The sequence below is a fragment of the Callionymus lyra genome, chromosome 15 (assembly GCF_982586985.1).
Source record: "Callionymus lyra chromosome 15, fCalLyr1.hap1.1, whole genome shotgun sequence".
In the NCBI taxonomy this organism is placed as follows: Eukaryota; Metazoa; Chordata; class Actinopteri; order Syngnathiformes; family Callionymidae; genus Callionymus; species Callionymus lyra.
The window spans coordinates 13,317,211-13,341,538 of NC_141832.1; the positions used below are offsets into that span (position 1 = coordinate 13,317,211).

Below are 24,328 nucleotides of genomic sequence, written 5' to 3' on the forward strand. Positions count from 1 at the left end.
CAGGGGCCTTTGTTGTCTTGGTTCTCCTAAGCTGATTTCTCACCTGGAGAGAATAGTAGCAAGTATATTTCACAGTACAGATTGGAATCCAGTAGGATCTGGAATCCAGTAGGATCTGGAATCCTACTAGTACAGATTGGAATCCAGTAGGATCTGGAATCCTACTAGTACAGATTGGAATCCAGTAGGATTTGGAATCCAGTAGGATCTGGAATCCTACTAGTACAGATTGGAATCCAGTAGGATTTGGAATCCTACTAGTACAGATTGGAATCCAGTAGGATCTGGAGTCCTACTAGTACAGATTGGAATCCAGTAGGATTTGGAATCCTACTAGTACAGATTGGAATCCAGTAGGATCTGGAATCCTACTAGTACAGATTGGAATCCAGTAGGATCTGGAATCCAGTAGGATCTGGAGTCCTACTAGTACAGATTGGAATCCAGTAGGATTTGGAATCCTACTAGTACAGATTGGAATCCAGTAGGATCTGGAATCCTACTAGTACAGATTGGAATCCAGTTGGATCTGGAATCCTACTAGTACAGATTGGAATCCATCAGGATCTGGAATCCAGTAGGATCTGGAATCCTACAAGTACAGATTGGAATCCAGTAGGATCTGGAATCCTACTAGTACAGATTGGAATCCATCAGTATCTGAAATCCAGTAGGATCTGGAATACTACAAGTACAGATTGGAATCCAGTTGGATCTGGAATCCTACTAGTACAGATTGGAATCCATCAGGATCTGGAATCCAGTAGGATCTGGAATCCTACAAGTACAGATTGGAATCCAGTAGGATCTGGAATCCTACTAGTACAGATTGGAATCCATCAGGATCTGGAATCCAGTAGGATCTGGAATCCTACTAGTACAGATTGGAATCCATCAGGATCTGGAATCCAGTAGGATCTGGAATCCTACTAGTACAGATTGGAATTCCAATCTATCATGTCACTAGTGTGGATTCCACGATTCAGTCTATTTTCCAAAACATTTTGATGTAATCCTAATTTCTCCTATTAGAATTGGAGATTGTCCTTGTCCTCCAATATGCAGATCTTAATACCGTAGTACTAGTGAATTTCAATCTCTCCTAGGACAGATTGGAATTCCAAAATTCAGATCCAAGTTCAGTAGTAGGATTCCAATCTGTACTAGTAGGATTCGAGATCCAATCTGAACTGTGACATATATATTTGTAGTATTGTCGAGTACTTGACTCTGGTGTTGCAGTATTTACAGACCACATGACTCTTGACGAAGTCGTAACTGATTTCATTCGAAATATGTCCAAACCTCAGCTTTGAAAGCGGCTGGAGTCGACTGTATCCTCTCGTCCTCAGTCATCGGCTGTCGAATCTCGTAGAATTGTATTGTTCTTTTAGCACTCGGGGGGGAGATGACTGCTGAGCAAAATTAGTAAATAATAAAACATTTTCGGTTAAGTGTATTTATTAATTTATTGCCCTCTTTTGCGTTATCTTTCATATACTAATTTTCATTTTTATATGAATTGTAAAATGTTCAGGAAGGTACAAATGGGAAACACAATTATGTTATTTTCACAGATGAGTAGGATGAAGAATTTTGAATAGTTGAAATACTTTATGTGTTACATGTTGTTGCCTCGTCTTCAGAAACTCATGTTGGCGTTGATATGAAGGTCGCGAGAAAATATCATTCCACAGATATGTCGTGAAGTAGTGAAAGAAATCTTCAATAATTGTTCTTCCTTCAAGATATTTATTTTAAATTGATTTTTTTTCAAGTAATAACTACTACTAAGTATCTATTTATGTGAGAAACATAAAAATTGACATGAATTTAAACTTACAATATAACACGTAATTTGAAAATATTTCAAATTGTATTGAAAAGTTGTTCAGTTCAGTTTAGTTCATTTTAGAATTGTGAAAAGGTTGTCAGGTGAATTACTGTTTTACTTTTTTATTACTGTAAAATGTTATTACATTTTCTTTGCGGGGGAGGGGGACTTTCCAAATACCTATTGTGAATTCTATTTGTGAACATGCAAATATTCACGGTGTTTGTTCATGACTGAGGACGAGAGGATACAGTGACTCCAGCAGCTCTTAAAAGCTGATGTTTGGACATATTTTGGTTTTAAAACAAATGAAAGCAGTTTCAACTTCGTCAAGAGTCATGTGGTCTGTAAATACTGCAACACCAGAGTCAAGTACTCGACAATACTACAAATATATCCTTGTTTCTACAGTATCACGATATTGTTGACCCTGTATCGTGATAGGTATCGTTTCACTAGATTCTTTCCAATACGCACTTGTTTTGATAACACGACAAATGTGGTTAAAAACTTGTAGTTCAAGCTGTGATGAGTATAAACACGTCTCACTTGTCGGTTCTGGACAAAAGTACTCGTGGAGTGAGATACTATGACGAGGCTCTCATGAGGGGAAGGTTATCTATTGTTGTCGGCTGTTTCAATCCCAAAACAAAAAAAACAAAAACCCCACAGAGAGACTGCAGCTCGTGTCGCTCTTTCATGAGAGTCCTCGACTGTGAGCAGGTGAACACACACTCGGCAGATGAAGGGAAACCAATCTGCTCAGTGTTATACCGTCATGACCTTTTCCTTCTCAGCGTGACCTTTAGATGAAAGCTTTGTCCCAATAATGAGGGGGTCTGTGTGAAACCATCGCTTCTCTGTGTCCGAGGCGCACTTTGCTCGGCGAGTGTGCGGCAGCCGGTTGTGTTGGTCGTTGTGGGTCCAAATTACACACTTGACACATTGCTGTGGTTGATCTTGGGATGTCAAGGTTGTGCCGTCGGATTATTGTGATCAAACATTTTCTTTTGTTTAATGGAAGAAAAATCAAATCGTGGACAATGTTCTCACTTTATCAATCTACCTAACACAAGCCTACATTCACGCTTGTTACCTCAGGGTCACGGTGACCCGAAGGCCCCGAAAACAAATTTGTTTGTGGTATCCCTTGTGTTGTCTCTGGGTCAAGGTGAACAACCTCCACCACTGCATATGTATTTTTGGAAGCCAGGAAGGTCGTTTACCCTGACCCAGAGACAACACAAGGGATACCACAAACACATTTGTTTTCTGGTATTTTGTTTAACTTTGACCCAGAGATAGCACAAGGGATACCTCAAACACATTTGTTTTCAGGTCTTTGGGTCACCTTGACCGAGAGACAACACAAGGGATCCCACAAACACGTTTTTCCCGGGTCTTTGGGTCACCTTGACCCAGAGAGAGCACAAGGGATACCACAATCACATTTGTTTCCAGATCTTTGGTTCACCTTGACCCAGAGACAACACGAGGGATACCACAAACACATTTGTTTTCTGGTCTTTTGTTTAACTTTGACCCAGAGATAGCACAAGGGATACCTCAAACACATTTGTTTCCAGGTCTTTGGGTCACCTTGACCCAGAGAGAGCACAAGGGATACCACAATAACATTTGTTTTCAGGTCTTTGGTTCACTTTGACCCAGAAACAACACGAGGGATACCTCAAACACATTTGTTTTCAGGTCTTTGGGTCACCTTGACCCATTGACAACACAAGGGATACCACAAACACATTGGTTTCCGTCAGAATTATACAATAATATGTATTTATTTGCACCGTGATATTGCTTCTTTTTTTTTAACAAACAAGTGACTTAAATTAAATACAACAAAAGATAATAATATTTAAAAAAAAGTATAAAATAACAGTGATAGTAGAAATAACAACGATAGAGAAAAATAAGAATAATAAATATAAATGGAGAAAGATAAAAATAGGAAAAGAAACGACAAGCAAACCCCGGGGAGAACAACATTAAATAAAAATAATTGAAGTAAACAGATGTATTTAAATGTATTTTCATGCATCAAATACTGGCGTCGACTAATAATCAAGTACGTAGGACTGGAGTTAATACATTCACTGCGACTCATGAGTCGACGGCACAGATGGTCGAACCGTCTTCAGTCGCAGTGAGAAGAACCTGCCGTCACTCGACTCGCTTCATCGGCTGTTCTTCACCTGAGCGACCATCACCTCCATCTGCTCTCATCCACGTCTTATCTTTCACTGATGCCAACCCTCCGTCTGTGGCTAAAAAACAAGGTTTAAAAGTCAGATTTTGATCAGAGACGCTTTTCAATTGTGTGTTTAATCCCCTCCGAGTCTCCGGCGGCTTCTGCACCAGTGATGCGGAGAATTAGCTCTTTGTTAGCGACGCTCTCTCGCCCTCCATCACCCGAGTCACCTGCAGCCTCGCCCTCTGCAGGGAGTCTTTGATTCACGGTCTGGAAGGTCGGGAGTCGTCGTCGTCGTCGCCGTGGCGACCTCACCTTGTGTCGAAACAACGAGGACGAAGCGTTCGTCGATCATTTTTGATTCGGGATTAATGTTTGCTCTGTTGAGACACAGGAGTCTGGAGTGACCTTCGTACACTTAAAACATTTGTCCACTAGTTTACAGGTTTATTTTCGTGACTGAAACAAATCTCTTGATGTGTCGGGTCACAGGCTGATGGTACTTCAGAGTAAATACTGTCGTTTTAAAAAAAAAAAAAAAAACCTTTAGACAGTAATAATCAATAGAATGTAGAATTTGCGACCCGAGTGTTTGAGATATTTGAACAAGAAGGATCTGTCTCGTCTGCAGTTAGTACAAAACTCTGCAGCGAGAATTCTGAGCCGCTCTAGTAGAAGAACTCACATTTCTCCGATTCTTAAATCTCTTCACTGGCTGCCAGTTTCTTTTAGGATCGACTTTAAAATTCTGGTTCTTACTTTCAGATCTATTCATGTTAAGGGACATTTCTGTTGTAAATTCAAGAAAAGTTTAGAAAAAAAATGCTTTTTAGCATTTTGTTTTTTAAATTTAAATAAAATTTTAGCTTATTTAACTTTGTTATATAATGTTGTGCGTTAATAAAATCTATTTTTTTTTAGATTGATGAACAGCCGGAGAATATAAAGTGGCCCCTTAGGAAATTAGTTTGACTCAAATTCAACTAGTGCTACAGTTATGTATATTTGTTGAAGCCTAATATTTAATGTAGGCATAAGTACAGGCATTAGCAAAGTGTCTTAAGTGTTTTAATCATGAATATAATTTGTAAAAGTTTTTTTTTTTACTAAAATATTTAAAAAAAAAATCTCTTCTTCCAATTTTTTTCCCAATTTCCCCCAAAATGTTTTTATCAATTCACCTTAAAGCAATTTAATACAAACTTGAGATTAAAAACATATTTTTATTAAATTTTTTATTAATACTATTTAAATTCTTAATATAACTAAAAAAAATTCTTGTCACTGTGATGTACGTTTTTAAAACTAAACTTTTCTTTGAATTTGGTCCTTTTTTTCAAATTTCCTATAAAGTTATTTTTTCCATTGTCCATGTCTAAATGAACAGAATATTTTTCTAGTTGAATAAAAAATAATTGTATTATTTACTATTTTAATTATAAATATAACTTGTAAAAGATATTATTTGGCAATTGTATTATTAATATTTTATTTTTTTCACTTCCCACTTGTTTCTTTTGTTCCCAGAAAAAACATTTTCTTTCCCTCCCTTTACAGTTTCTTTTCAAATGTTAATTTAATTTTTAAATAAACATTTGTAATAAACAATATTTTATTAGTTACTTTAAATTGAAAATACAATTTGTAATTGTATTTAATTTGAGCTTTTTTGCTTTAATTTTCTTAACAGTTTTATTTATTTTCCCAAAAAGCTCTTGATTATTTCACCTTCATGTATTTAAATACAATTTGAAAATTAGAAGAAAAGAAAAATGTTATAAATGTTCATTTTTTTCACATAAATATATATTTTTCCCAAAGATACCCGTGTTTTTGGTTAATGTTAGAATTTTTAAACATAACCTGTAAAGGTTTTTAGTATAAAGTATAAAGTAAAGTAAGTAAGTATAAAGTTCTTTATACTTACATTGTGTCATCTTGTTCTTCCTCTTATGTTCTTTTCTTATTTTATTTTTTATGTATTATTTTTTATTGTTTATGAAAAATTGCTGGCTATTGGAAAAACAATTTCAATAAAGTTTTACCTAAAGTTCCTTTTCAAATGGTAATGTTTTTCACATCAATAGATGTTAGTACTTGAATAAAAACATATATTTAAATTGAATAACTTGCAGTGAAAAGCATAAAAAATGGAGGCTAAACATATGATCAGTACTATTTTAAAGTCGGTCCTTAATGTATCGTTTTATTTACCACCTTAAAATATCTGTATCTTCATGACGAGCTGAAGGATGAGAAAGAACAGAATTGATAACAAAAAAAAAACAACAACAAAAAAGGACCTTTTTAAACGAATAACAGGATCTTTAAATGGATCTGCAGCAAACAGGAAGTGGATTCAGGAGTTCAAAGCTTTCACTTTGAATGATTTTGGTTCTGTTTAGCAAAAATATTGAAGATAAAAGATTAATCTTTTGGGCTGAACTTCTCACAGAAGTGATAACAGTGCGAGCAGGTGGTTAAATATTTGACCATCTGACGCCGACTCGCATGTTTCACACGTGAAGAGAATAATCTCACTGGTGTCGTTGCCCTCAGGCCTGAAGACGTACCTGATCTCCGGGAGGAAACTGGAGTCTCACGCGATCTGTGGCTGCTCGGGTTCATCCGGGCCGGATCACGTGGATCCACGAGGTCACTCGCCCGATGCAGCGCCCGCCGCAGGCAACGTCCCCCCCGACAGCACCACGGTCAGTGGCTCCGGTTTAACGTGTTTTAATGTCACATGTATGACAAAAACATGTGCTTTGATTTGTGTTTAGAACTCCCTCCGTTCTGTAATAAGTATATTATTAGTTTTGTTTTTAAATTTGTGTTACTGTATTGTATTCTTATTTTAAACAACAGTAGCTCGAGCAGATTAATAATAATAAAAATAAAATACAAATTAAAAATGTCCATTTTTGATAATATTTTAATAAATTTAGAGTTTTTTTTTGTATTCGATTTTATTTTTATTAATCGTATTAAATCTTAAAGGAAATTCAGTAAGAATTGCCAAATATAAATGTCAGTATATTGACTCAAAAGATTTTTAATCACTTATATTATAATTGCGTTATGTTCATGAAATATAATGTATTGTGGGTGATGTGGTGTTGGGTCAAACTATTATTTATATTATATATCTTGCAAAGGTGCGTGTTTGACACATGATTTATTTACTGTAATATTATCTTTTAAGTTAAAATAATTCTCACAGTATTGTGTTTTTTTTAAATCAGTAATTAAAAAGCTTTTGACAATGAAAATGATATAATCTTATTATATTTTCTTTTTGTGTAATATTTTTTTTCTAATGCAAACATTAATTTAAAAGTCACTTATTTTACATTATTATTATTTCATTTATTTTTTTATAATATTTTTTTTCTAATGCAAACATTCATTTAAAAGTCACTTATTTTACATTATTATTATTTCATTTATTTTTTTATAATATTTTTTTTCTAATGCAAACATTCATTTAAAAGTCACTTATTTTACATTATTATTATTTCATTTATTTTTTTATAATATTTTTTTTCTAATGCAAACATTCATTTAAAAGTCACTTATTTTACATTATTATTATTTCATTTATTTGTTTTATAATATTTTTTTTATAATGCAAACATTCATTTAAAAGTCACTTATTTTACATTATTATTATTTCATTTATTTTTTTTATAATATTTTTTTCTAATGCAAACATTCATTTAAAAGTCACTTATTTTACATTATTATTATTTCATTTCTTTTTTTATAATATTTTTTTTCTAATGCAAACATTCATTTAAAAGTCACTTATTTTACATTATTATTATTTCATTTCTTTTTTTATAATATTTTTTTTCTAATGCAAACATTCATTTAAAAGTCACTTATTTTACATTATTATTATTTCATTTATTTTTTTTATAATGCAAACATTCATTTAAAAGTCACTTATTTTACATTATTATTATTTCATTTATTTTTTTTATAATATTTTTTTTCTAATGCAAACATTCATTTTAAAGTCACTTATTTTACATTATTATTATTTCATTTATTTTTTTATAATATTTTTTTTCTAATGCAAACATTCATTTAAAAGTCACTTATTTTACATTATTATTATTTCATTTATTTTTTTATAATATTTTTTTTATAATGCAAACATTCATTTAAAAGTCACTTATTTTACATTATTATTATTTCATTTATTTTTTTATAATATTTTTTTTCTAATGCAAACATTCATTTAAAAGTCACTTATTTTACATTATTATTATTTCATTTATTTTTTTTATAATATTTTTTTTCTAATGCAAACATTCATTTTAAAGCCACTTATTTTACATTATTATTATTTCATTTATTTTTTTATAATATTTTTTTTCTAATGCAAACATTCATTTAAAAGTCACTTATTTTACATTATTATTATTTCATTTATTTTTTTTATAATATATTTTTTCTAATGCAAACATTCATTTTAAAGTCACTTATTTTACATTATTATTATTTCATTTATTCTTTTTATAATATTTTTTTTCTAATGCAAACATTCATTTTAAAGTCACTTATTTTACATTATTATTATTTCATTTATTTTTTTATAATATTTTTTTTCTAATGCAAACATTCATTTTAAAGTCACTTATTTTACATTATTATTATTTCATTTATTTTTTTTATAATATTTTTTTTATAATGCAAACATTCATTTAAAAGTCACTTATTTTACATTATTATTATTTCATTTATTTTTTTATAATATTTTTTTTCTAATGCAAACATTCATTTAAAAGTCACTTATTTTACATTATTATTATTTCATTTATTTTTTTTATAATATTTTTTTTCTAATGCAAACATTCATTTAAAAGTCACTTATTTTACATTATTATTATTTCATTTATTTTTTTTATAATATTTTTTTTCTAATGCAAACATTCATTTTAAAGTCACTTATTTTACATTATTATTATTTCATTTATTTTTTTATAATATTTTTTTTCTAATGCAAACATTCATTTAAAAGTCACTTATTTTACATTATTATTATTTCATTTTTTTTTTTTAAATATTTTTTTTCTAATGCAAACATTCATTTAAAAGTCACTTATTTTACATTGTTATCATTTCATTTTTTTTTTTATAATGTTTCTTTTCTAATGCAAACATTAATTTAAAAGTCACTTATTTTACATTATTATTATTTTATAATGTTTCTTTTCTAATGCAAACATTAATTTACAAGTAATTTATTTTACATTATTATTATTTATTTATTTTAATATTTTATTGCTAATGCAAACATTAATTTACAAGCAACTTATTTTACATTATTATTATTATTATTATTTTTTTTTTATATATATATTTTTTCTAATGCAAACATTATTTACAAGTAACTTATTTTACATTATTATTATTTTATTTATTTATTTGTTATAATGTTTCCACACACAGACTGATGTTCTTGCTTTTTGATTATTTAATGTAAATATTATTTCAAATCTAGTAAAGGTGTGTTTTTTTCAACATCACATCTTATTTTTACTGTATATATTTATTCAAATCTAGTAAAGGTGTGTTTTTTTCAACATCACATCTTATTTTTAACGTATATATTTATTCAAATCTTGTAAAGGTGTGTTTTTTTCAACATCACATCTTATTTTTAACTTATATATTTATTCAAATCTTGTAAAGGTGTGTTTTTTTTCAACATCACATCTTATTTTTAACGTATATATTTACTAAAATCTTGTAAAGGTGTGTTTTTTCAACATGACATCTTATTTTTAACGTATATATTTATTCAAAACTTGTAAAGGTGTGTTTTTTCAACATCGCATCTTATTTTTAACGTATATATTTATTCAAATCTTGTAAAGGTGTGTTTTTTTTCAACATCTCATCTTATTTTTAACGTATATATTTATTCAAATCTTGTGAAGGTGTGTTTTTCCAACATCTCATTTTATTTTTAATGCATTTATATATTTATTCAAATCTTGTAAAGGTGTGTTTTTTCAACATCGCATCTTATTTTTAACGTATATATTTATTCAAATCTTGTAAAGGTGTGTTTTTTTTCAACATCTCATCTTATTTTTAACGTATATATTTATTCAAATCTTGTGAAGGTGTGTTTTTCCAACATCTCATTTTATTCTTAATGCATTTATATATTTATTCAAATCTTGTAAAGGTGTGTTTTTTTCAACATCACATCTTATTTTTAATGCATTTATATATTTATTCAAATCTAGTAAAGGTGTGTTTTTTTCAACATCACATCTTATTTTTACTGTATATATTTATTCAAATATTGTAAAGGTGTGTTTTTTTTCAACATCACATCTTATTTTTAACGTATATATTTATTCAAATATTGTAAAGGTGTGTTTTTTTTCAACATCACATCTTATTTTTAACGTATATATTTATTCAAATCTTGTAAAGGTGTGTTTTTTCAACATCGCATCTTATTTTTAACGTATATATTTATTCAAATCTTGTAAAGGTGTGTTTTTTCAACATCGCATCTTATTTTTAACGTATATATTTATTCAAATCTTGTAAGGTGTGTTTTTTCAACATCGCATCTTATTTTTAACGTATATATTTATTCAAATCTTGTAAAGGTGTGTTTTTTGTTCACATTTCTTCTTATTTTTAACGTATATATAAAGCCAAACATTACAAAAGTGTGTTTTTCTCACATACAGTATATTGTTTAAATTATATATTTGACCACGTCAACACAGGGCGAGAAATAAAAGGTCAGCGATGAAACATAAATATTTAACAAGCACAAAGAAACATCAATTATTAAAGCATCGAAAAGCTGGAAGAATAAATATAAGTCACTTAAAGTTTACACACAAGCACTTCATTTATGTAAGAAAACGGTAAAAATAATGAAATAAATATGGTTGTTTTCCTCATGGATGCTGATCTTAAACCTTCTTTTCAAAGATGGTTTGCAGATCCTCCTCACCTTGTGTTTTATCGATTGTCTTCACTTCTATTTAAGCTCCTTTCTTCCTCAATCTGTCCATCATGAAGCTCCAGAGCTTCTTCTTCTCCACTTGAGACACCTCAGCTTGAAATGTTCCAGTAAATCCTCAAATACCTCGGTCTGATTCCATCCATAAGGAGCTTCCTGTCAGGTGAGGAGGGGCTGCTGGGAAGCGATGATGATGATTGGAGGACCAGCAGGGGGTCCTCGCTATGATAATGAGATAAAGCAGATGCTTCTTCCTGAGGCTTTTTTTTTTCTGCCTGACGACTGCTCCGTCCAACGCTCGCCGCCGATTCCCTCCCGTGTTTGATGTGAACGTGTTGATGGGAAATGGAATCTTCTCGCCCCCCCCGCAGACTTCCTGTCCGTCCTGCAGCGGCGCCCCCGATCACGCAGCCAAAGAGGAGGAAGTGGAGGCGCCCAACGGCGTCCGCGACGACCCCAAGACGGCGGTCAGAGAGGTAGAAATGTGCCGCTGGAATATTACACCAGATCCGTCGTCGTTGGAACCAAAAGATTCCTTGACGGCGCCTCGTTGAACGAACAAATGTTTCCTTTTCTACGTGAAGCTCATATTACATTAGTTATTATTTATATTAGTTATATTAGTTCGGTATTTCTGATGTATATCTTGGACACAGACATATGCAGGAGAACATTTTATTATTATTATTATTATAGTTTGTGTGAGACACATAAATTGTGTCTTGGATATTTGTTGTAAAAATGGATTTAAATTCGAAAAGCGATATTATTATTATTATTATTATCATTATACAGTAGTTTGTCTGAGACATACAATGTGTCGTATAAATGTTTATTTTAATTAAATTTAAAATGTTTACAGAATTGTAAATAACATACTTTTTAACCAGTGCTGAGTCTAAGAAGAAACTTTTGTAGCATGTAGCATTAGCAATGCATGCTAACTTTAAATATTGTCATATAAGTCATGAATTATATGAAAACAAATAGTTGATGAACTAAGGTAAGATATGAACAAGATTATAAATAAAATACTTTTTAATGAGAACTTACTTCCCAAGAAGAAACGTTAAATAGCCTCATAGATTTGTAGCATGTAGCATTAGCAAGGCATGCTAACTATAAATATTGTCATATAAGTCATAAATTATATAAAAACAAATAGTTCATGAACTAAGGTAAGATATGAACAAGATTATAAATAAAATACTTTTTTATGAGATCTAACTTACTGAGAAGAAACGTTAAATAGCCTCATAGATTTTTAGCATGTAGCATTAGCAAGACGCGCCTACTATAAATATAGACGTATAAGTCATGACTTAAATACACACAAATAGTTCATAAACTAAGGTAAGATATGAACAAGATTATGAATAAAATACTTTTTTAAATGAAAACTTGCTTACTAAAACGAACGATAAATAGCCTCATAGATTTTTAGCATGTAGCATTAGCAAGACATGTTAACTATAGAAATACACGTATAAGTCATGACTTAAATGCACACAAATAGTTTATAAACTAAGGTAAGATATGAACAAGATTATGAATAAAATATTTTTTAATGAAAACTTAGTTTAAGAATAAACTTTAAAAAAGGGTCGTGTTTTTGTAGCATGTAGCATTAGCAAGCCTTGCGAACTATAAATATTAGACTTATAAGTCATGACTTAAATGCACACAAAAATAGTACATGAACTTAAGTAAGATATGAACAAGATTATGATTAAAATATTTTTTAATGAGAACTTAGTTTAAGTAGATACTACAAAAAAGTGAAATGCTTTTGTAGCATGTGTAGCATGTAAGATTAGCAAAGCGTGCTAACTATAAAAGTTGTGAATTATTTAACACTTTTCAACTGTAATCAAACAATTTTAACCTGTATTTCAATAAATTCTCAAATGTAATGAAACATTTTAATCTGCATTTAAACAATTGTTAAACTGTAATTAAACTATTTTTTTTGTCTGAATTAAAACACTGTTTCGCTTTAATCAAAACATTTTTATTTAAAATTTATAATCCAACCATGTTTATCACTAAAAACTATAATCCAACATTTTTTTCAAACAAAATGGTTTATTTAGTGATTGAAAAGAAGCCTATTTTCTGCCCCTTATTCATACCTTCATGCACTAGACATAATATTTACTTTATTACATTTATTAATAACATAAAATTAAAAGCTTTAGACTTTAGACTTTTTTTATTGTCATTGCACAGTAAATACAGCAGGCAAACTGGCAACAAAATTTCGTTGCTTGGCAACCGTTAAAAAACACAGCAGAGTGATGTATATATATATAAAAGTATATATATAAGTATATAATAAGTATATTAATATGAGTTAAAATAGTGCAATATAGTATAAACGTAATAAATAAATAACATTATAAATATTGCATTTAATAATTGATGTATATAAAGTATAAATACAAATAAGTTAACAATAGTGCTAATATGTTATAAATAGAATAAATACATCATATTTTAAATAGTGTACAGCTCAAGCCAACAAATTGTATATATTTAATGTAATGGGCTGTGATAAGAGTCGCCAGTGGAAGCTGAACTTAGTTTAAAGTGTAATACCTGGACTGGTGAGTTCATCCTCCTCCTCTCGTGGACCAGGACCCGTCGGCTCAGAAGTTCCCCTCGACGGTCGCCGCCCGCCGAAGCCCTCGAGCCATGAACGGCCTGTTCAGTCCACAGCTGGAGGCTCTGAACAACAGCCAGACGTCGCTGTGCGAGATGCTGCAGGAGAAGGAGAAGAAGACGTGGGCCGGCGGCGCCCTGGGCATGGACCACTCCTCGCTCATCCCACTGCGCTCCAAGAACTTCCGGGAGAGGAGCGACGCCCACTTCGTGGACGTCATCAAGGAAGACAGGTGAGGCCGGCTGGACCTTATATCAGGATCAATATATATATTATATCTTTTATTTAAATTATAAATGTATGTTTCAACAAATCATTTTATTCATGTTTTATTGTGATAAATAATAGGCAGGACTTTTTTTTGGTCAATACTAAAATAGCTTTAAATAAAATAGTTTTATAAGTACTTGGTTTATAAGGAACTGTAAAATAGCGTGTTAGCTTTGTAGCATGAAGCATTAGCAAGTAGCGCTAACTATACATATAGTCATGTTTGTAATGAATTTTCGCAAATATTTGATTAAAGCATGTTCTGCAAATATTTTGTGCTCAAACTAAACAATATAAGGTTAGCATTTAATAGCTTTCGCTATAAGAAGCAAGCTAACGACGATGTTTGGTTTAGTAATACTATGGAAAGAGTATTGAATGGATTGATTAAATATTTCAAAGGTTGAACTTTGAGTTTTATTTTTCGTTTGAAATGTTTTTTAAAGCGTTTAATTGTATTTATTTTTTTAATAATAATAATATGTATATATATATATATATATGTATGTATATGAATATATGTATGTATATGAATATACATATGTATGTATATGAATATACATATATGTATGTATATGAATATATATATATGTATGTATATGAATATATATGTATGTATGTATATGAATATATATGTATGTATGTATATGTATATATATGTATGTATGTATATATAGATATATATATATGTATGTATGTATGTATATATACTGTATATATATATATATATATATATATATATATATATATATATTAAATCACTTTTTTGAATAATTGAATTTAGTTTTTTAAATATAGTTTGACATTCTAATTCCAATTATTTAAAAATAAAACAAATACATTCAAATTTAATATATATATTTTTAAATCGTAGCATTTTAAATTCAATATTAAAATGTTGGTATAAAGATGCCACCCTTTTTATTTTAACATTTATTTGAAGTAAGAAGTAAAAAAATATTGCATTTTGAAAATGTTTTAATTAACTATGTGTGAAAAGACCAATTTATTTTGAATTCAATTATTTAAAAAAATTAAGATTCAACATAAATTGTTAAACATTTGAAATGTTATATTAAACCATTCAATCTTCAGACAGACACTGATATACTTTTTTTTTTAACTACATTTTAAATAGTTCAGCCTTTTCTTCTTAACTAAATCGTGCAGTTCATGGATGAGAGTTGAAGGAGCTTTCAGTGCAGAGTCTGCGTCTCTTCACATAAACCGCTGCCCCCGCGATCCATAAATGAATAAATGAAGCGACGAGTCTCGACCCTGAAACTCTGTCTTCCATCAACAGCCTGATGAAGGACTACTTCTACAGACCTCCTATCAACAAGCTCAGCCTCACCTTCCTGGAGACCAGTCTGGAGTCCAACTACCGGATCAGCTACCAGGAGGAGGTTTGTGCTCCGAGGCTCCCAAGAACTGTTGAATCCTCTCTGGTCCAACTTCTCCCTCGGGGGAGTCTGCTCATACTGTGACCAGATTTTTTGGGGAGAAACTGCGGCAAAAACAAAAAAAAACAAAACAGCCGCAGCAGACGAAAAGCGGTTTATATTAATGTAATCGCGCCCCCTTTTGGTGAGTAGTAGAACTGCGCTTAGGGTGTCATCTGTTGTGTATTTTCAGGTGGAGACTCAGACAGCCGTGCAAACGTTCGCCAGTCCACGGTTCAGCTCCTTCCTGGACATGGTCCTCTGCTGCTGGACGTTTCTGGCTCTTTCTCTGGCTTGTTTTCTCCGTCCCCTGGTGTCTCAGCCCAGCCTGCCCACGCCGGCGCTCGTCCTCACCGCTGTGGCCGCCCTGCTGGAGACCCTGGCTCTGCTGCTGGCGGTCCGGTGAGAAAAATACACTTGGATCAGTTTGACGTTTTTGTTTATAAATATATATATATATTTTTTTATTTGGATTTTGCTTAACTTTATGAAACAGTGTGTTACTTTTTAAGACAATTTGCAACTATCCTTAAATACACATCTTTTTTTTGAAGTATTTTACACGAGACAGAAAACTCCATCATGTACATTTTTCTTTTACAGTTTACATTATACTGCAGGTGCACCATTTATTTTTGGGGTTACATTATATATACTGTGAATGTTAAAAGGGTAAAAGGTTTTAAATGAAGAATTGAATAAGTAATAATTTAAATTAAATGACATTCTCAAATAAGCTTTAGTCTTCGTTTTACAATGAATTTTATTTATTATTATCATTTTTTATTTATTTTATTTATTATTTATTTATTATGCAAGAAAAAGTTGCATATTTCATAGGTTTAACAATTTAATAAAAAAATATTTGAAATAAAAATTATGTTTTGCCATAACATAAATAGTGTGATTTTTTTAAATTTTATATGCATTTCGTTGGGAAAACATTACATTTAAGCCCAAAAAATGATATATAACCAAAACATGTTTGATTGTATATTATTTCATTTTTAAAATTCATTCATCAAATTTATATTGCATTTTATATACGTTTTACAAATGTAATCATTACATTAAATCTCAACAAATGGTTACTATGCCATAAAATAATTAGTGTAATATTTCATTTTATATACATTATATACATATATACATTCATTGAGAAAATATGATAGAAAAGTTAAAAAAAAAAAACCTGCAGATAAAAGGTAGGAAAATATACACAACTTTAACGGAGTTGAACTGAATAAAATTGTTAGATAGCATCGTATACAATACTAAATGTTTGATCGTATTTTAGTTTTAGTTTTCAAATTGATTTTATTAGAAGATTCTAAAGTTTAAGAAAATATTGCATATTTCACTTATATTTTCAATTTAAAATAAATACATTTTATGCCATAAAATAAATAGTGTAGTATTTAATTATAAATGATTTATTTATATACATTTAATTGAGAAAACATGATATTAAAACCCTACAAATTACCCCTAAAAAAGGACGAATAAAAGGGAGGATTATCTAAAGTTAAACTAGTATAGATATCGTAAACATGTGACCTCACGAGGGCCTCAAAGATGGAGTCAGAGGTCACAGGTCACATTAATTGATCTTGTGTCTCCGTGTCGTCTCCTCCAGCATGGCGTTCAACCTGGACAGTGTGCTGCCCTGTACCCGGGCCCTGATGAGGGCCATGTCCGGTTGGGTCCCGCGGCACCTCATCGGCGCCGTCCTGGTCTCTCTGCCCGCCGTCACCGTCTTCTCTCACGTGTCCTGCGACATGCAACACTCCGTACAGGTGAGTTTATTCACTTCTCCAGTGAGTTATCTTCAGGAAACAGACACTTTTTTATAGAATAGATTGGATCCTGTGGATTCATCTGTGTAGATCCTAGTAAATAAACACCTGATAAGTCTTTATCTTCTCATAAAACTGTTATTAATTCCTTCTAAATATAGTTTCACAACAACAAAGGTTGATATTTTCATTTTTTATTAATCATACCTATATGAATTACAATAAACAAGATCCTCGTGGTCAACACTTAACTAGTTGTACATGAATACTGGGTTTATGAAGGAAACTTAGCTAGCTTACAAAATAGCTTCATTGATGTGTAGCATGTAGCATTAGCAAGGCGTGCTAACTATAAAGATAGTTGTATAAGTCAAGAAATTGAATAAATGCTTGAACTAAGGTAAGATATAGACAAGATTATGAATAAAATACTTTTTTAAGAAGAATACTAAGTTTAAGAAGAAACTTTAAACAGTGTCATGGCCTTGTAGCATATAGCATTAGCAAGGCGTGCTAACTATAAATATAGATGTATAAGTCAGGAAATTGAATAAACGCATGAACTAAGGTAAGATATGAACAAGATTATGAATTAAATACTTTTTTAAAGAAGAATACAAAGTTTAAGGTGAAACTTTAAAATAGTGTCATGGCCTTGTAGCATGTAGCATTAGCAAAGAGAGCTAACTATAATTATAGTCGTATAAGTCAAGAAATTGAATAAACGCATGAAACTAGGGTAAGATATGAACAAGGTAAGATATGAACACGATTATGAATAAAATACTTTTTTAATAAGAATACTAAGTTTAAGAAGAAACTTTAAAATAGTGTCATGGCCTTGTATCATGTAGCATTAGCAAGGCGTGCTAACTATAAATGTTATCATACAAGTCATGAATGCCAATTTTTCATAAACTAATGTAAGATATATACAATAGAGTATAGAATAGAATAGTATAATATATTATAATATAAATGTACACAATACCTGACAAGCGTGTTTTATTGTAATTTACTGTTGGCAATTGTGTAAATTAAACAATCACCCCATTTAATCGAATTTAAAGGCTAATAGTAATTGTTTTCATTTATTTTCCATCGATTCTTGCAGTAGATCTAGATTTTTGCATCTTATTGTACAACTTTTAGCAGATCGATGTCTCCTGAATTGATTGCTTTTGTCTTACCTTCCGCACACGCCAAGACACCGTAGCGACAAATCAAGATGAAATATTTTCATTTTTAGATATTTAATTAAAGGTATTACAATTTCTTTAAACTTTTAAGAACAAAATCATAGTTTTAAAAGATGTTAAGAACTAAATATGAGTAAAGAATAACTAAATATAATTACAGAATTAACAAAATAAGTTAAGGAATAAAGGTAAAATGCTGCGTACGCATATTTCTTCCTCCCTTGTTCTACTTTAACGCCTCCATCCTACAGTTCACCACCTTCATCTGCTGCGCCGCCATCATCGCCATCATCCAATACTGCAACTCGTGTCAGCTCAGCTACTGGATGCGCTCGACTCTGGCCACCGTGGTGGGAGTTTTCCTGCTGGTCCTGCTCTTCACGTCCCCCTGCAGGTACCTCAGGCTCCAGCGCTGTTTGAAAGAAAACCTAAAACAGTTTGTGACGCCATTTAAAAATGTGTTTGTTTATCCTTCCAGTTATGCGACGACGCTCTTTTTCTGGTGAGTATAATCTTATTTAACCAGATGTAAATAAATAGTTGAACCAGTTTCACAAGAGTTTCTTTAAATGTGTAAACACCCAAATAAAAACCTGTTTTGACCAGAATTCAGTTTGTTTTGCGTCTTAAAGGCTAAATTGTGAAGATGTTCAACTACTTTTAACATGGTTTTGGCGTTTCGTTTTCCATACATTTATTAAAAACTGTATTTACAGTTGATTTAATTGATGAAAATGTTTATTTATTAAGTTGCATTCTAGGTCAGAAACAGCTTCCAGGTTACTATTGTATTAAATCATTACCTTTTCAATAAGATTTTATCATTATAATGTTTTTTTTTTACATTTTTCACGTCATATTTAAGCTTTTTACCCCGTCTTTGCAACTCACTGCCACCTGAACTCCGAAACATTTTAATCACATCGTATTTTTTTTATTATTTATCTTTTTATTGCACCATATCACTGTGTTTCAATTTTTATTGTGTTTTTATGCTTGGCTGTTTGAATCTTATCTAAGGCGCCCTCGAAATAAAATGAATTATTATTATTTATTAATACATTTTAAACTATAGATAATTGAAATTAAATGATGGACTTTGCCTTTTTTATTTAATGGATAATAATACATTATGTTTACCTTTGCACAGTGATATTCTTATTTTTTATTTTTAACAAAAAACAACTAAAATGAGTAAAAATAAACTATGAATAAAAAAAATCGATTAATAGTGATGGTGGGAGATAAAAATAAAAAGAATCATATTTATAATTGATTGTATTTTTCCCTCAAGATACTACAATATTTCTAAAATGTATTTTTAAAATGAACTAAAATTATATATATGTATCTTATTTTTATGCATTAATTCATCCATGTTTCACTACAACTGCGTCATTGTTGTTCATATTTCTGTTGTTTCCCTCGAGAAAACTCTGTTTAAAATTGCTTTTAGGTTTATTTTAAGGTGTCAGACACGCCTCTGGGTCTTCAGTCTTGCAGGTTTAGCGTCTGACGCCTTCTCTCTCTCTCTCCCACAGGCTGGACAGCAGCAGCAACAACAGCAACAGCTCCATCCTGATGTCCGGCAGCCCGTCGGGTCACGACCCGCGACCCCGCCCACAGGACCTCCTGGGCCCGGAGGCCTGCGTCTCCTTCTCCCTGCTCCTCCTCCTGGTCTGGTTCCTCAACCGGGAGTTCGAGGTCAGCTACCGCCTGCACTACCACGGCAACGTGGAGGCCGACCAGCACCGGATCAAGATCCAGAACATGCGGGACCAGGCGGACTGGCTGCTCCGCAACATCATCCCCATCCACGTGGCGGAGCAGCTGAAGGTCACGCAGAGCTACTCCAAGAACCACGACGACGTGGGCGTGATCTTCGCCAGCATCGTGAACTTCAGCGAGTTCTACGAGGAGAGCTACGAGGGCGGGAAGGAGTGCTACCGCGTCCTCAACGAGCTGATCGGCGACTTTGACGAGCTGCTGCGCAAGCCCGCCTTCTCCAACATCGAGAAGATCAAGACCATCGGCGCCACCTACATGGCGGCGTCGGGCCTGAACGCGCAGCAGTGCGCCGACGCCGCGCACCCCCACGCCCACCTGCGGGCGCTCTTCGAGTTCGCGCTGGAGATGATGCGCGTGGTGGACGACTTCAACAAGAACATGCTGGGCTTCGGCTTCAAGCTGCGGATCGGCTTCAACCACGGGCCGCTGACGGCCGGCGTCATCGGGACCACCAAGCTGCTCTACGACATCTGGGGCGACACGGTCAACATCGCCAGCCGCATGGACACCACGGGCGTGGAGTGCCGCGTGCAGGTGAGCGAGGAGAGCTACTGCGTCCTCAGCACCATGGACTACGACTTCGACTACCGCGGCACCGTCAACGTCAAGGGCAAAGGTCAGATGAAGACCTTCCTGTTCCCCAAGAGCAGCGACAGCGGGCCGGTGCCGCAGTACCAGCTGTCCGTCTCGCCGGAGATCCGGGCGCAGGTGGACGGCAGCATCGGGCGCTCGCCCACCGACGAGATCGCCAGCATGGTGCCCGCCGCCGCCGCCGCCAACAAGACGATGGTCCCGAGCGCCAGCGCCGGCTCGCAGGAGAGGAAGCTGTCGCACGGCGGCGGCGGACGCCTCTCCGCTCAGACTCCTCACGCCCGACGGTCCGTGTCGCACGGCGGCCTGGCGTCGCTGCCCGCCGCCGCCGCCGTCAGGAAGGACGGGTTGAGACTTTAAAGCACTTTCAGAAAACCTTTTACCCTTTAACGCCCGATCGGAGGGACGCGTTTTCAACCCTCTTGAGATCCTCCAAGTTAAGTTAAGTGCCTTTAGAATAGACTTAGATCTAGACACACGAAAGGGAACTTATGGTCGACCGGGGTTTGGAGGTGGATTCTAGATGTGGAGCGGAACCTTCTGTCCAGGTGGAGATGGCATGTTCTCCACGAGGACTCCGGTTTCCTCCCACGAAAACAGGTTCATCGATGAGTTATTGGTCGATGTGTGCGAGCGCTTGTCATTGTGTCCTCTGCCTCTCACCCTGTGCCGCTGGGATAATCCTTCACATAGCAAGGGTGGCCATTAAATCTAAAGATACTTTAAGGGACGAAGGAGAAGAGCCTTAACATGCTGGTAAAAATACTGCGAGTAAAGATACTATAAATGATGTAAACTTGTTCTTTAATTCTACATTTTTTTTATTTATTTATGTTGTATTCAAATGTAAATCATAAGGGACTAAAATACGTTGTTAATATAATATAAAAGCACTTTATTTACAAATAAATGTGTCCGTTTTGCTTTAAAGTAAAGTTAAAATGACCCTATTTTTTTTATTTAGAATCCAACTAGTGGTGGTTAATGGAAAATAATCTTTAAAAAAATGATTAGTACAATTAAATCATTTATTTAATGACCTCATGAGGGTCCACGGGCCGCACTTTCTATTCATTAAAAACTTTTTTTAATTATTACTTTTTAAAAACATACTTTTTCTGATTCCTTTATAAATAATTGCTAAATATTTGGATAAAACTTTATTAAACCTAAGCCTGAACACAATATTATTGATGTTTTAATTGCAAAAAGCCTTTAATTAAAAGGAGAATGGAGAAAGGAATGGGAATATTTGGTAGATGAGGAGAGGAAGACTATGGGCAGAATCTGCACTAAAAATCAGTTTTGTGAGCTGCATGTTGTGCGACTGTGTTTGCATGTCAAAGGTGTGTGTGTGTGTGAGTGTGTGTCAGTATTTAAGACGAGACGACGCCTCAGATTCACGTGAGAGACAAAGTTTCTGTTGAAGAGGAGATCCTAAAAATACTTTATTTGTGCTGGTCAAGCCGTGTCAAGTGTTTCTAATCGATCCCTTCTCTACCTGTGGAGCATCTTTAAACTGGAGATCGATCGGGAGCGGTTGCCACGGGTTACGCTGTGTGTCTTCGAGGGATGATCGATGTGATTTTTAATATATCAGCTTCATTCTTGTGCTATTTTTATGTCTTTTTTAAAGTTGAGTAACTTTTAAAGTTCATTTAAAAGTTATTACTTTGATTTTGTCATTAAATTAAACCAATAGTTAAGACGACTAATAAGGGAATTCAACTTGTTGCACATGTTTTGCTATAATTGTTTTTAACTTGGATGCTTTGTAAAGATATTTGAGTGTCGTGTTTAAATAATGTCAAAATTAAGTGACATTTAACCGAGGTCTTTCATTTAAGTGGTGCCTTGTATTACAACATTCGATTTTTATTCACTATAAGCCTATTATTAACATAATAAAGAATAGTTTTTTGTTTGTTTTTTTTCCCTCAAGCACAACTTCTCACTCATGTCTTTTTGCACTGCGGGTGTAACTGTGTGTCAAACTTCTGTGAAAGTAAAAGTCTGGGCATGAGCTTTCAATGTTTTTAAAAATCTTATAACGATATGATCAATATCAGAACCAGCAAGGTGGCAATAGAAACCTTCTGATGCCAAAGAGTGTCATCGATCATCTCCAAACATCTTCCTCACGTGATGAGAATGATGTTTTTTTTTTTTTTGTCCTTTTCGTTCTGAATCCAACTGTGACTCTGTTGTTTTTTTTGCAATAAAACCATCATTTGCCGAGTGAGCATAAAGTGCCTGAAAAGTACAATTTCCATATACAGTATGTTTTGCTCTTCTTTTTTTTCTACTATAATAAATCACATTTTGGTTTAATAAATGACTTTGTAGGCACACAAATCATTTTTAAAAACGGACGAGCTTTACTCTGAAGATACATCCTGAGTTTTTAGACCTAAAAATATTTGTTATGTTTAAGCTTTTTGTTTCTATTGCTATTTAAATAAAACCTCATTATTCTTCGTATGATAATAAACGTTTAACTTTCTTAGTTTACCCACCGCTATACTTCTGCAAATCATCATTAACTTAAAGTATTTCTTTGCCATGTATCTTAATTAATTATTTTTTTTATCAAGCATGTCTTAGATCATTTAATATCATTTTTTAAATGCTTGCATGTATATAAACTGAATGTAAAAGTGTTGCTGTGTGTGTTTAACAAGACCGTTTTTTTTTGTAATTTCATGCAGAAATGGTCAATTTTGTCAACTAAAGTGTTCCAATATTTTAGGTGGGTAGACGTCTATAGCTCTGCTGACACTTTTTTTATTTAATTTAAAATGTGTATATTAAAGTAACAAACAAAAGGTGATCATTGAATAAAGTTCCTTTTAAATACTCTTACAAGATTGCATCCTGGTATTTGTAATTTGTTGCTGTTGTTTTGTAACTTTTTGTTCTGTACATTTATTTTAAACGATCACAATTATTCATTAAGAAACATGTTCCTCCGCTATGGAAGTATATCAGTGTTGTCAGAGTATTTAAAGGTTGATTGAACATTTTAAATGTTGAAACTTTCAATCTTGTATTAAAATGTTGTTTTTAAAGCATTTAAATATATTTGAATTATTGATTTTAATAGTTTATCATGTTTTTTAGTAAAAAAAATGATTTAAATACACTCGGAGCTTGATATTCTAATTCCAATAATGAAAGAAAAAAAAGTCAAAATGTAGTATTGTAGTATATGTTTGTATAATAATGCCACCAGACAATACCAATAGAGCACCGAGCTACTTGATCTTGTGTTTCTACGTCTTCATGGTTGGTGGGAAGTTCGATTGAAGTAGATTTGTATTGTCTGGAAGCACCAATATCTATTATACTGTCAATTTTATGTTGAATTTTAATGGCTTCAAATGAAAATATTCTGAATTAAGAAATGTAGTTTTTTAATTATTAGAATAAGTGTATTAAACTTAATTTTTTTTTTATATATATTTAATTTTCTTTTTAAATTAAATTAATTTAAAAAAACACCTTTATGTTTAATGTTGTGACCCTGGTCTGCGA

At 32.7% G+C, this 24,328-nt stretch overlaps 1 protein-coding gene across 1 annotated transcript in view; it reads left to right on the top strand.

Annotated features, from left to right (window-relative positions):
• The window catches only part of adcy9b (adenylate cyclase 9b), a 50,405-nt gene extending 26,815 nt beyond the window's left edge, over window positions 1–23,590 (top strand). Inside the window, exons 2-10 of the mRNA XM_087808417.1 lie at window positions 6,600–6,751; window positions 11,418–11,522; window positions 13,684–13,940; window positions 15,282–15,384; window positions 15,614–15,822; window positions 17,057–17,216; window positions 18,667–18,809; window positions 18,894–18,917; window positions 19,957–23,590. Coding sequence (XP_087664543.1) covers window positions 6,600–6,751; window positions 11,418–11,522; window positions 13,684–13,940; window positions 15,282–15,384; window positions 15,614–15,822; window positions 17,057–17,216; window positions 18,667–18,809; window positions 18,894–18,917; window positions 19,957–21,154 — 2,351 coding nt within the window. The 3' untranslated portion in view covers window positions 21,155–23,590. The remainder of the gene's footprint in view (window positions 1–6,599; window positions 6,752–11,417; window positions 11,523–13,683; window positions 13,941–15,281; window positions 15,385–15,613; window positions 15,823–17,056; window positions 17,217–18,666; window positions 18,810–18,893; window positions 18,918–19,956) is intronic.
• Window positions 23,591–24,328: the final 738 nt, after the last annotated feature.